We start from the raw sequence: 14,395 nt of genomic DNA, 5'->3' as shown, positions 1-14,395 counted from the left end.
TCTGTTCAAAAAGAAGAATTGACTCTAATCCTGTGACCAAGTCTATGTATACTCAATGTCTTACTTTTTCTCTATATGTCCTTCCCAAACCATTTTGTGAAAGGCACCCTTAAACTTTATTCCCCCAAAAAAGTTCATGATTGTACGACCTTGGCAAAATGTGAGCTCAAAGGTGCAAAACTCAATTTGTTCCTGCTTTTTTCTCCCTGGCCCGGTTTACCTGGAAACCTTCCTAATGTTTGAGTTTGTGGAAAACCCAAGCAGACTGTATAAGAGTATGCCTTCTGTTTTCAAATAGTTCCAAAGAATGGCTAGAGAATCTAGGCAATTAGCAATTTTCTCATTTGACTAAAATGGATTTTTATAATTGTGTTGCTAGCATTGAACTGATAATGAGGCAAGTCTTAGTGTAATTTTTTTTTATCCCAATGTTTCTTCTTTGTGGATCCCAAAAAGGTCACATGTATTTCTATAAACAGTAATTAGGCGTGCCTTCCCTAGATAGCTCTAAGGAATACAGGAATCAGCCTCAAGCTCCTGAATTTATAACCCATGCACTGGAGACTTGCTGATGGCAGGCTCATTTTGTTTAAGGTGTTTCAGAAATGTTTGAATTTGTTGCTAGCAATTGTAAGCTTGGAAAGTTCACCGCAGTTCAAATTCCGTTTCTCTTGCAAAATCGGAAGGTATAGCAACACGGGTTCTCCTTTCCATGGCAAGAGTCAAGTGTCCATTAGAAAAGAGAAGCTCAATAAACCAAACTATGCCCACACTATGTTAATCATGCCTGTGCTGAAATCCTCTGGGCATTCCCGCCATATGTCCACACCAATACTTCCAGGTCCTATCACCCAAGGACCAAGTTGGGCAGGGATGCATGCCACAAATGGAAATCTCGCAGTCTTGCATGCCCATTCCAAAGTTACTGCCTTTTTAAGAAGGCCCATGATTTGTATCTAAAGTGAGAGGGTTTGAAAGCAAATGATACCTCCTTTCACTTCTGGTACCTTTCAACTCAGGGACTAAAAAGGAGTGTGTGAAGAATAGCAAAAGCATCCACAAAATGAATCATTTTCTTTTAATGAGAGCTAAAAAGAGCGCTCCAAAGATCAGGTTCGTCTACATTTTATAGACGACTGAGCCTTTGCGTAGATCATGAGAATCTATGGGCTGCTCTGAAAGAACTGGGCGTGCCTCAACACTGGGTTGTCCTGATGCGTATCCTGTGTTGTGGACAGGAAGCCACCGTCAGGACAGAATATGGAGATAGAATGGTTTCCTGTAGGCAAAGGGGTCAGACAAGGTTGCATTTTATCTTCCAATGTTTTAATCGGTACGCAGAACATAGATTAAATAAACTAGGCTAGATTATCTGCACCCTCGTATTCCCAATTACTATGTATGGATGCAAAAGTTGGACAGTGAAGGAGGCTGACAGGAAAATTGACTCGTCTGAAATATGGTGTTGGAGGAGGACAGCTCTATGATACCCTGGACCGCCAGAAAGATGAACATGTGGGTCCTGGGTCCTACAGCAAATTAAGCCTGAAATATTGCTGGAGGCAAAAATGACACAACTGGGGCTGGCGGAGTGGTGCAATGGTTAAGAGCTGGCTTGGGATGCCAGAGGGCCCCGGTTCGGATCCCACATATGAGGGCCAGTGACACTGCCCTCTGCAGCTAAGATGCTGAACAACAGCTCAACCTGGAGCTGGGCTGCCTTGAGTCACCGGCGACGGCATACGCTGCAGCCCCTGTGGCAGTGGGTTGCCATGGGCTACCGTGTGTAGCCAGCAGCCAGCGTGAGCGGCCAGCAGCCGCAGTGAGCGGCCGTCCAGAAGCCGGCGACTGATCTGCCTCACCCGGGAAGAGCGCAATGATGGTGCCAACTTGCGCCAGTGAAGTAACGTCCTCCACAACTAGACTGAAGAACAAAACGACAGCAACTTGTCTGTTCCCCTTCCCCCAATTCCCCAGCGCTGTTCCCATCCCCCAATTCCCCAATAAAAACTTAAAAAAAAAATGACACAATTGAAGCTGTCCTACTTCGGGCATCATGAGAAGGTACGGTTTTTCGGAAGAGACAATAATGCTGGGAAAATGGAAGGCAGCAGGAAAAGAGGAAGACCCCATATGAGATGGATTGACTCCATAAAAGTAGCCATAGGCATGAGTCTCCAGGAGCTGAGCAGGGCTGTGGAGGACAGGACAGTGTGGACCCCACTCATTCACTGGGTTGCACAGAGTCATAGCCAACTCAAGGACACATAACATACATGAAAGAAGTTCCCTGTTGACATTTTATCAGCATCCCCCTGGTGGGTCTTAAGCAAGATGTTCTCAAATTTGGTGTGAAGTAAGGAAAATACAACCAGGAAAATACAAAAAACAATTAGGGTTCTGCTTTACCCACATAGAGATTAGAGGCAGTGTTTTAACATTTGATATTTATCTTGGGACCAAAATTCAGAGTTTAGTGACTGAACAGATACTTTTCAGTCTTGTTAACTAAATATACAAACTCCTTTTAGCAACTGTATGCTTAATTTTCTTGCCAACTCTTTTTTTTTTCTTTTTTAAAGATTTTTATTGGGGAATTGGGGGGATGGGAACAGTGCTGGGGAATTGGGGGAAGGGGAACAGACAAGTTGCTGTCGTTTTGTTCTTCAATCTAGTTGTGGAAGACGTTGCTTCACTGGCCCAAGTTGGCACCATCATTGCGCTTTTCCCGGGCGAGGCAGATCAGTCGTCTGCTTCTGGACGGCCGCTCACTGCGGCTGCTGGCCACTCACGCTGGCTGCTGGCTACATACAGTAGCCCATGGCAACCCACTGCCACAGGAAGTGCAGCCTACACCGTCGCCGGCGACTCATGACAGCCCAGCTCCAGGTTGAGCTGTTGTTCAGCATCTTAGCTGTGGAGGGCAGTGTCACTGGCCCTCATATGTGGGATCCGAACCGGGGCCCTCTGGCGTCCCAAGCGAGTTCTTAACCATCGCGCCACTCGGCCGGCCCTCTTGCCAACTCTTTATGGAACTGCAAGGCAGTCACTTTCTTCCTTTGTAGTTTTCTTTGTTATTACCACTAACCAAGATTTAAAAGCTTTAAAGTTTGTATTATTATGGTGAATAAATATTTCTGCATTTCCTTACACCCCTGGCAATCTATATAACCCTTATATAGGGATAAAAATGAAATCAGGTGAGAAGTAAAAGCAACTAATCTTTTGAGAATGACTTGAAAACTACTGAGGACAATGACTTCAGTCTATACCTGCATTTCCCCAAACTAGGTATTACCTGTTTACTGTGTTATCCATCCTTTATAAGCAATATATCGCAACAGTCTTTTCTAAAAGGATTCCCACTCTGCAGCATTAGGTTCTGGAAAGGTTTTCAAAATCAAGCAATTTGTTCCTGTGTGTGAGATTGTGATGGAAATAGCACTCTCCTACACAGTTAGTGTAGATGTAAATCAGGAGAATTTCTTTTGGAACAAAATTGTTGCTATCCATCAAAATTTTAAATGCATAACCTTTGTTTGTGTCAATGAGGAAATTCAAGTCCGTTACTAAGGGACTGGTTAAGTCAATTATGGTACATCCAAAAGTGGGATACCATGCAGTCACTGGAACAATGAGGCCAACCTATTTTCACTAATGTGAATGTTCATGTATAAAGTGAAAAAAACAAGTCAGCGTGTATAGTTTGCTGCCATTTTTTAAAGAGGTGCATTTATATAAATATGCTTTAACATCTGAAGGAAACACTAGAAATGGATACCAGTGGTTACTTTGGGGGAGGGGAACTGAGGGACTAGGGATGAAGAGTGGAAAGGAGACACTTTACTGTCTTTGAAATGATGAGATAGTTACTGAGCAAAGAGTTCTCTCCCCAGTGGTGCATTTCTGAAGAGGCTGTGTCTAGCCCAGACACAGGCCCTGCCCTATCCAGGAATGGTGCAGGGAATACTATGGACTACAGGTTTTCCCTGTTGGATTCATGTCCCTCCTCTCCAAGGCCTAACAGCTTTTCCCCATTTCAGTAGATAAGACAGCTTTGCTTCAAGTCCTGTTTCCCACCTACTAGTAGGGGCAGTGGATACCAGGAGCCAATGGTAGTCTGTTAATGGCAGAAGAACGGCCAAATAAATCATGCCTGAACAGAGGAGCAAAGTGGAAGTTATCTGGATATGTCTGCAAAGATTTGTGTTCAGAAAGGTAGGTAGTTTTTATTGTTTATTAAATACCGTCCTACAGGTCCCAAATACCACTAGGACCGTAGGACTGAAATGTATGTGCAAGAACAGCACATATCAAAATATCAGCTCATTAGTTCAAATTCAAGATAATTTTCCCTTGAAATAGAACCTCATATTAACTTGAAGTAGTCAGTGGTACAGCATCCTCTAATTTAAAGATTTTAAAAGACAAACATAATCAGAAGGCCAAGTTTTCAAAATTGCTGCTTAAAGACCAACAAATTAGCTGGAAGGGAGGGATAAAAAGGAATAACCTCTGTTCAAATAATAAATCTACAAAGTCCCCTGCCACAAAAAAGCAGATCCTTGTAGTTTTGGTCTCTTCCCATGAGATAATCACCAGCTTGCTAAAAATGGGAAAGGCACCCCCACACACACCATCACCAAAGAGGGGAAAAAACATCCACCCAAACAGCTTCTATTTGTTTTTACCATATATTCCAGGGGTATATATGGGGTTTTTTTTGTTTGTTTTTACATTTATACAGTTTACATTGCTTGACCCATAAATAACACTTGTAAGATTAATAGGGCCATAGTTTTAAAGAGTATTTACATAGCCCCACCATGCATACAGAGCCTTTTTAATATTGAAAAATCAAAAAAATTGAACTTTCCATCACTAGGCAATATAAATTTGACCATCTACACTTATAAACCCTGACTAAAATACAAGCAATCATTTCATCCATAAATGCTGTTTCTGGTTCCCTAACAAATCTAGCACTGCAGTGTAACAAACATCTTGCAATTCAGGGATATAAAAATATCAGCTTTAAAATCTGAACTGTACAGTATGTACATTAGTATTTGCACCGTTAAATTAGGAATACACTTACGTCTATGAAATACTACATTATAAATAGCAATGTTTTTGTTTTTTTTTCAATCTGTAGCTGGAGCTAATACAATGTTTACCTGGCTAAAGAGGATTGAAAGGGGACAAGGTGGACTCGTAGGATGGGACGCACAGTGTTGGCTGGGTCAGTGTGACTACGTGCATGCCGCACAACAAGACAGACCGATCAGGACCTGCGCCAACCTGGTAGAGACGAACGACAAACACTATTGCTTTACAAAGGTGGCTGAAGTTCTCCATTGTCTAAAATCAATGCCTCTGTCCAATCACCTCTCAACAGTTTCTCGAGGATTCTCTTGAGGATTGGAGACCAAAGCATCTAAGTAAAACCGTAATGGCACCTGAGAGGCACAGAGATGTCACGGCAACCTGGCACCATCCAAGGAGGGCAAACTGGAGAAATCACACCTTCCAAATGTTAATCTGACACTGTAAACAGCAGTCAGGGGCTCATTTACATGGGCAAAGCACTTGAAACTATTTTAGCAACTTTCCTATGGAAGAAAAAAGATATGATTCAAGATGGTTAATGGCTAAGTTTAAATATGCGCTCCACAGCTACTCGGTTAAGAAATAATACAGTTTTTGCCCTTGTGTCCCTTTTTCTTCTTGGATTTAGTTGTCCTTGGCCCAAACTGAGGCGTGGGGAGAGCAGAAGTTGGACTAGAAAGGTCGTCTGTATAGTAGGCGTATCTCTGTGGCCGAGGTTGAGGAATTGGTTGTCCAAGAAAATACCCTTCTTCTTCTGAGTCGGAGGAGGAGGTGGAGGAGGAGCACCAGGAATCGTCATCCTCCCCGTAGAGTCCCAGAAACCGATGCACTTCGGGGTTCTGCAGCGCATAATCGGAAGTGGCGTGGGCGTACCGGCCGTAGAGGTCAGCATTCTGGATGTACGCTTGGAGCTCCCGGGCACTTTTGTTCTGTATAAATTTCTCATAGTTATCAGGGGTGTAAAGCCGCAGTCTTTCCTTGGGAGAGTATTTTCTTTCTGTGACAAGATTCAGGGCGTTGTCAGAGCGGGACTTCCTGCTTCTCCTGCGGCGATGGTGATGAGACCTGGACCCCCTCTCTTCAAAGTGGTAGACCCGTCTCCGAGTCCTCTCACTCATTGGAGGCTGCCGGATTTCGATGTTGTCATAGTTTCCATTGTCGATCACGTCATCTGAAAACTTGACCTGCTGTGGTCTGGATTGAGACTTGGATCTTCTGAGCACTGGCAGATGTACTGGTTTCTCCTCAGGCATGATTTTTTCTGGACACAATTCTGAACTCAGACTCTTTAAGGACTCTGCACTCCTGTGCAGCATGGAAGAGTTCAAAGTCCCCATATTGCTCATTTTCTCACAATCTTCTGCCTCCATTTCCTCAAAGTTTTGCAGAGAATATAATGATGGCCTCGGCTTACTTTCTCCATCCACCGAAGCCCCTAGAAGAAAAGCCAAGACAAGATGTGATTCTCAGTAATCCTAATTCTGACAATTACTGCAAAAAAGCTACTGAAAGAAGGAAGCATTTCAAAGAAAATTCTCCCAGATGTCAATATTTGATTGACACCCACAAGGTAAATTAGCATTCATATTTAGTTGAGAGGAGGTATGAATTTTGTTATCGATACAAGGGGCATAGCCTCTCTTAGGAGTCAAGCTGTTTTGGAGCCAAACATTAGTTATAGCACATGGCATGAGCAGCAACAATTTAAAAGCTCTTTACAAACGTCTCATCAATAGTTTATTTACAGGTCGTGTGAAACGCTTCTGCCTCTCAATCTATTAAAGCCAGATTGCTTTCCTTGAACATCTCTCAAATCAGTCCCTTCCACATGGCCACCGTCATGGTCCTCCTCTTACACCTGGACGAGGCTTTCTCACTTTATACCTTGATAGTGGTCAGCAAACTACAGGCCAAGGGCCACATCTGGCCCACAGCCTATTTCTGGATAAAGTTTCATTGGAACACAGCCACACCTATTCACTTACATGCTATCTATGGTTGCTTTCTACAGTGGCAGAGTTGAGTAGTTGCAACAGAGACGGTATGGCCCCAAAAGTGCTATCTAGCCCTTTATGGAAGAGGTTTCCAACCCCTGGCCTACATCGTCATCCAGTCTTTTTCCCCTTCAACCCATAAAATAAGATTTTGAAGCTTTTCTCAACTGATATTGTTCTCCTTTTTCAATAGGGCCCAGGCAAGTTAAGATAATATAGCCCAGCAGACTGGAAGGGACAACAGGGACTGGAGTGGACTCTTGTCAAGTGGGGACTTCGTAACTTCCTACTTTCTAAAGGGAGCCTGTTTTTCAGCCCATATTGTCAAGGAACATCCAGCCCTAACACCTTGTGAACCAAATAATGTCTATTTTTGATATTAGATGTTAAAACGCCTAACATAGGACCTAGAAAACAGAAAATGCTCAATAATTTAGTCTCACCCACCATTCCTCAACTCCTCTTTACAGGTCCAACAGAAACCAGGAAGGTCGCTGTCTTATCCCTCCTTGCCCTGAGCACCTGCCACAGGGTCATTCCTGGCAGTGGCCAGCCGCTAATGCCTTTCCTGTCTGTATTACAGTAACATGACTTTATGGAAGGACTGAATGTCATTAGTTTGACTATAAAACTAGCTATGCAACAGCAATTTCTGTATCCAAAGACTTATTGCAAATATGAGATCCAGTAGGGCTCAGTTCTAGGCTTGATCTTGCTTTCAAAAACCTCTGTAAAGTGAGGCATTTAGCTTCTGCTAATTCTTGTTTCCTCATTTAGAAAATGCAATAATATCCACTCTATACAGCTCGGGGTCATTTTAAGGATAAAATGTTGGTAACATATGAATGTGCTTTGAAAACATCAAAGTGAAATTATTTTATAATCTGGGTAAAAAAATATTCAGCTATTTTTGAGCTATCTGTTGCTACAGGGCAATTCAGGAAAATGCAAAAAACGTTATGAGCTTATAAAGTGTGCAGACGGATTTTAATAACTTGAAATTCATACAGCACAATCCAAAGAACACAGTATCTTTCAGACATAGATTTCATTATCCAAATAAATCAATTTTCTCCTCTTTACAAGAGTAGTAATACCTATTCAAAAAGATTATACTAAAACGTGTGTGTGTGTGTATGCGCACACACATGCGCATGGTTTTGTTTTGCTCTGGTGTTTGGCATTTAATGGAAACGCCTTCTTCCTTCCCTTGGTCTACAGTTTAATTAACATAGCCGCTACTGGTCCTGAACTATAATTTTCAGAACAGATTTTTTTAGTGGCTCTTTTTCCAACTATCCCATAATCCCTAGATTACGTACCTGTGATGTTAGACAAAGCCAAGGAATCCATAGAATCCCGAACACTCTGCTCTGGTTTCAAGTCTGACAAACACTCCAAGGAATCCTCATACCACTGTGTTTGATCATGATTGTATCCCGAAGCCCCGTGGTCCAGATCCAACTCCTGGAGCCTTCTACTGCTTGCAGGGCCTGGGTGGCTGCCATAGGCAGAATCTCCAAGTCCATCTTGTGACTGTGCCCAATACATATCAGATTGGTATTTTTTACTTGCAAGGCTCTGGTTATTTTGCTTTAACTCGGCCTTATTTTTAACCATGTTATCAGATATCCAGTGCTCACTGGCTCGAATATCTATCTCGTTGGGCTGCTGCTGAAAGAGGCTTTTATCACCAAACTTGAGGAGAAGCTGCGTCATATAATCTTCATGCTCGGCCCATTCTTCAGGGTCTTCTGGGGTTTCGTGCTCTACTCTGCCTTTCCAAAAGTCTTCATTGACAAAACTTGCTCCCTGCCTGGAGAGACTCAGGTCATCCAATTTCCGAGAAAGGGTGTCATCAGCATTGCCTGAAAGGCCAGGAAACTTGTAGTTTAGAGCAGGGGACAAGAGGAGAGACTGTCTACACTGATCCGCTGACCGACTGCTTTTGCCCATCCGGACACTTCTTCTGGAGTCTCTTGATCGAGCGGACTGAAATGCAGAGTCGGAAGAATCAGAAGCATGGACGTCTTCACCGAGGCTGCATGTTTTTGAGCAATAAATCTGGCCTTGCTTGGGAAGGAAGGGACACCCCAGCAAAGAGGCTTTACACTGGGCACAAGAAAAACAGGCTTCTGTCGCATGCCAGTGCTGCCCGTCGTAGGTCATCTGTGCATGGTCGACACCTGATTTGACAAAGGATAGAATAACAGGTTATAGTTCAATCTTTAAACAGAGGAAAAAGGAACAGAACTGTGGGCATGAGGTACTCTCAGAGGTAATGGGAATGTTCTGTTTCTTGTTAAGGTTGCAGGTCACACAGTTACTGTTCCTTCTCATTATTTGCAAAGTCCACCTTTGCACATTTGCCTACTTGGCTAAAATTTATTCGTAACCCCAAAATCAATGCTTGCAGAGCTTTCAAAGTCATTTGTGGACATGTGAAGAGTGCTGAAGAATTTGAGTCCACCAACGCACACGTTCCCTAGTAGGTCAAACCAGGTCATGCTCTCTGGCTTTTGTTTCAGCTCTCATACTTGAAATAAGGGCTGTATTTGTGGTCTATTCAGTTTTCTTCAGATCGTTGTGCTTGTTGATTTTGCTATTTAAATGGCCCCCAAGTATAGTGCTGAATGAAGTGCTGTCTAGTGTCCCTAAGCGCAGGAAGGCTGTGTGTGCCTTAGGGAGAACAGACGTGTATTAGAGAACCTTCGGGCACAAGTTACAATGCTGTTGAATCAACAACATATGTGACCAGGGGCTCACAGGAACCTAGCCATGAATTTCCCCTAGGAGCAATGGTTCAGTATTCGATAATTCAGGCAATTCCATAGACTATAACTCCCTCAACGACAACTGACTATGCATTTGTCAAAACTCAGCAAACTGAAACACTGAAGATCTGTACATTTCACTGTATATAAATTATACCTCAATTAAAACTACAGATAATGGCAAACAGACTTATGGGAACATGACAGAGCAGACAGGTCGGGCTGTGGACTTACCAATATGCTCCCCACAGGTTTCACAGTACTCGGCATACAGAGACTCAAAACAGCCGCAGCAGAACGGGCGGCCATCCTTCATGATATACCTCTGTCCTCCTAGGACTGTTTCGCACTCCAGGCAGCAGAAGTGTTTCATGTGCCAGTGGCGACCCTCAGCTTCTGTGCACTCATCAGCAAAAATTATCTTGAAAGAGAATATGAAACCACAGGATGACAGAAAATCCTTTTTAGCTTAGATAGCTAACCTTGTTTCTTATAGCCTCAACCTTAAATCTAACTTGATTTAGCTATAAAACAAGAGCAGACATTGAAAATGTTAAAAAAGAGAAACTAAATGTTTGTTTGAACTTTATAAATGTCCAACCACTGTACTATACAACTGAAACTAATATAATCTTGAATGTCAACTGTAATTGAAAAACAAAATTTTTTTAAATCAGAACAAAAAACAGAATAGATTTCTACATTGGAGATAATTAATCTGTCATTATTTTTGCTCCCTGATCACACTTCGCTGGCATAATCTGGCAAAGAATATATTAACATAGAAATAACTTAGTGGCCTGTGTTTTAATAGGAAAAAAAAACTCATAAAAATGCCTATGGAGTGGACACAGTTAACAGCTATCCAGATGCTATACTGTGTGAACAGCACTTGGTAGACACTGTTCCATTTGATCTGGTGGCCATCTCCAGATTTAAAGACTTAATTAATTTTTTATATTTTTGGTGTCAAAAAAGTTCAAATAGCATACCACTGAAAAAAACTTAAAAAAAAAAATATAAAAAAGTAAACACAAAGTTTACTGTCACTAACTGAAGGAGACTAAGGAGAAAAAAAGAATGAATACAATGAGGCATCCTGGATTGGATCTTGGAATAGAAAAGTGACATCAGAAGAACTGTGGAAATCTGCATATAGTTTAGTATTATACCAATGTTAACTTATTAGATTGGAAGCACAGACTACGATTATGTAAGATATTTACAATAGGGGAATCTAGGAGACGTGTACACAGGCACTTTGTAATATCTCCAACTCTTCTGTAAGTTTAAAACTACTTGTATACAACCTTGGTTTGTTCCCGCTTTATTTAACAAGAAATAAGATCATGGGCCACACACACTTCTTGCAACTTGTTTTTTTTCCTCACAGTCCAGTAAGGACATCCTACGGATCAACACACAAACACACTTGCTGCCCTTCTCTTTATGAGCTATGTATTATTCCATTGCATGAATGTACAGAGTTATCTTAAAAATATACAGAGCAAAAGCAGGAGATATTTATATTTTGCTTAGATGTGAACAGTGGAATATTGGCTTACTACAAGCTTATTTTTCCCAGTGTTAAGGGATAGACTTTTTTTTACCTCATCACATGCTGAACACCGTGGTTTGAGCAGTTCAGCATGGTGCCTGCCACAGTGAATTTTTCCATCCTGATAAAAATAGATGAGGTCGACCAGCAGCTCGTTACACGTGAAGCAGACAAAACAGGACGGGTGCCAGCATACTCCAGGGCCCGCACGCGAGGCAAACACTGCAATTTCACCTCCGTTTATCTTCAGCCCACACTAAAAACAAAAGGATTCGAATTTAAAATGATCCTTCTTTAATGACTGGATTCTCAGCCTTTCCCACTTGACACTAAATCCCAAATTTGTCAGGAAAGCTTTTATTTGTGTCCTCTCCTGTTAGTGATTAAGTAGCTCTTTAATGCTGGGATTATGTGTGATTCTCAACTGAAATGAACATGCCTCGGATAGACTTCCACACGAGACTGTTTCTGAGAATGGTTTCATCTGACTCCCATTAAGCGTGGTTCTCCTGAGCCAGCGTCCTGCTGGATACATTTCCTACTCTGAAAACGGCCAGTAAGGACCTGAATGTCTTCATTATGTCTCTGCATTTTTTGAACACTAGGTGTACCCTTGCACCTCCCTCCACGCCAGGATCCTAGAAAAGGCAGGATTTCACCCGATGTTTACATAAGGGCAGAATGACTCCCCGTCAGACACGGCAGTGTGGCCAGTTATAAACATTAATCCCTGTTTAATAAAAAGCTCGGTTGCCTTTCTTTTTCTTAGTCTTTGGAGGCTTTTAGGGCCCACATGCAGGCTAGCCCTGTCACCTACCCCCCAGCTCACTCCGTCCACATCACTACCACGAGCTACTTGTTCTAGAAAGGTCTACCTGCTCACACACAGCATGCATTACTGCTCTGGACAAAAGTTTAATCGTTCCTCTTCCAAGTGCTTCTTTCTTCCGCTGAGCACTGAACACTTGCAATTCTTTTTTCTCCTCTTCACTCAAAGACTGGCAATACCGCACCTTCGCAGAAAGGAAAAGAAGCACAGCACTGGAGCACACAGTCTCCTTCACCAATTCTTTATTTCCAGAGTTAGAGTTTCAGGAAATAAAACAGCAACTTTAGATGGCCTGCTCCCACGAATCCCCAATTTAAAAATGACACCATACGTTTAAAATGACATCAAACCTTACAGCCTCTCTAGCAAAAGGGAAATGCAATTTAAGGGAACAGTCTTTTTTAAAAAAATAAGAAATGTTTAAACTCTTATCAGCAGACACTGAAAAAAACCCCAAAAACCAGACATTAACCTTTCTACAAAAGGTTTAAACTTGTTAATTGCCACTTTCACTCTACATTCTACAGGCGCTCAACTCAACTGCAGGCCTGAGCGACCATAAAGCATTGAGTCTAGATGAAGTGGGGGCAGGGCCATCTCAGGAATCTAGGCTCCTGGTAATTGGTGGGTGGTTGCAAACACTATAAAAACCAACGTGTGTTAAGTTTATTGCACTGACACCCTTTTCTCTCTCAAAGAATGGAGAGCTGTATTCTCCAGCCAAAGTTTAACTGAAGAAAGGCAAAAGAGAGCCAGAGCCAGTGAGGAGGTGGGGTTTTATGAGAGGCATCTGAATGCTTAGTGTTTATTTTTGTAGCCTTCCTGTTATTTTACCTCATTATCATGTGGTGGCAACTGGTACAAAAGCTGTTTAATCCGATGTTTCTCTCCAGGGCTGTTAACATAAGGAACCTTTTCCTCTGGTAAGCAAGCAAAATAGAGCTGAATCTGAGTAAGAGATGGAGAGAAGGGCATCAGCATACATCAGCATACAGCATGCCATAGCTTATTCCATCTTAGAAAGTTACCTTTCCCTTCAGGTATAGGGTTTGGCCTCTTGTAGCTAATGAGAAGACCAGCTGAGCCAACTCAGCAGAACTGCAAACCTTCAGATAGCTAGCATCCAGCTGCTAAATTGCTCTTCAAGAATGTAATTTGTAGTGACAATTAGGGGCATCATAAATTACACACCGTAAAATATGCACATATAATGCCACTATTCCTCATCCAAGCTCCCCTGAGGTCAGCCAAAGAAGAGTCCTGGGTGAATGCTAGAAACGACCACACAGGCTGTGTGACTGTCCAAAATCCAGCCACTAGACAAACACATTGAATCTGCTTTCTGGATTTTACACGTTACAAAGACAAAAGCTGTCTTGTTCAACTTTGTAAACTCTCCCTTATCAGCTTCTCTCCAAGTGTCAGCTTTCTTTACTTCCATGGGTGTTATTTTCTAAATACATGGAGTCAATTTCCCCAAAAAATCTGGAGGGGAGCCATACTGAGCTATACCTGGTTCGTTCTGAAAGGAGAACTCAATTTTTGTTTTTCTGTTCTATTTAAGAACATCCTTTAATGAGTACTGCAAAGGATACTGCAATACTGAGAGAGAAAAAAGTGATTCAAGGGAAAAAGACAGAAGATGAAGTAATTGGGGGCCTGTTTTAATATCTTAGCAGCTCACAAAACATACCCACAGTTAAGCTGTAAGAAGGGGTTCTCTATTAATACGTAGTTTGTCAAAATATCACTTTCCTAACGGCTGCCCTGGCACTCCCCCCTCTCCCCACTGTATCGGCTATAAAAGCTTTTACAGTTATAAACACCTACTAATACCAGCTACGCGTGTGCCATGTACTGTGTCTGCCCGGAATAAGTACCCATCACACAGGAAACCACCACTCAGAAGCAACCGCACACCCAGTTGGCACCTTTTATTTCAAACTATGCCTTGGCCCTTCTAATAATATCTATCACCAGCAATTTTTACAAGTCATCATTATAAGGATATTAGGAAAATAAAAACAGGCATATAGAATACTCTCGCCTTCCTTAAAATAACAATACAAAGCACAAAATTAGCTCTTTAAATCTTTTTTCCTAATCCACACTGTGTGGTAGCAGATTCTTT

The 14,395-nt window shown here is 42.2% G+C and overlaps 1 protein-coding gene across 8 annotated transcripts in view; it reads right to left on the bottom strand.

Moving 5' to 3' along the window:
• Window positions 1–4,223: 4,223 nt before the first annotated feature.
• Window positions 4,224–14,395, bottom strand: part of PRICKLE1 (prickle planar cell polarity protein 1) — a 104,432-nt gene continuing 94,260 nt past the window's right edge. For all 8 annotated transcript variants that reach the window (XM_019660446.1, XM_019660450.1, XM_019660449.1 and 5 more), the window contains exons 3-8: window positions 13,099–13,212; window positions 12,311–12,448; window positions 11,488–11,691; window positions 10,112–10,298; window positions 8,426–9,289; window positions 4,224–6,544 (exon numbers count right to left, since the gene is read on the bottom strand). In XM_019660446.1, coding sequence (XP_019515991.1) covers window positions 5,685–6,544; window positions 8,426–9,289; window positions 10,112–10,298; window positions 11,488–11,691; window positions 12,311–12,448; window positions 13,099–13,212 — 2,367 coding nt within the window. In that variant the 3' untranslated portion in view covers window positions 4,224–5,684. The remainder of the gene's footprint in view (window positions 6,545–8,425; window positions 9,290–10,111; window positions 10,299–11,487; window positions 11,692–12,310; window positions 12,449–13,098; window positions 13,213–14,395) is intronic.

The sequence above is a fragment of the Hipposideros armiger genome, unplaced genomic scaffold (assembly GCF_001890085.2).
Source record: "Hipposideros armiger isolate ML-2016 unplaced genomic scaffold, ASM189008v1 scaffold_318, whole genome shotgun sequence".
NCBI classification, from domain to species: domain Eukaryota; kingdom Metazoa; phylum Chordata; class Mammalia; order Chiroptera; family Hipposideridae; genus Hipposideros; species Hipposideros armiger.
Note: the sequence above shows the minus strand (reverse complement) of the source record. Positions and strands in the feature narration are given on the sequence as shown.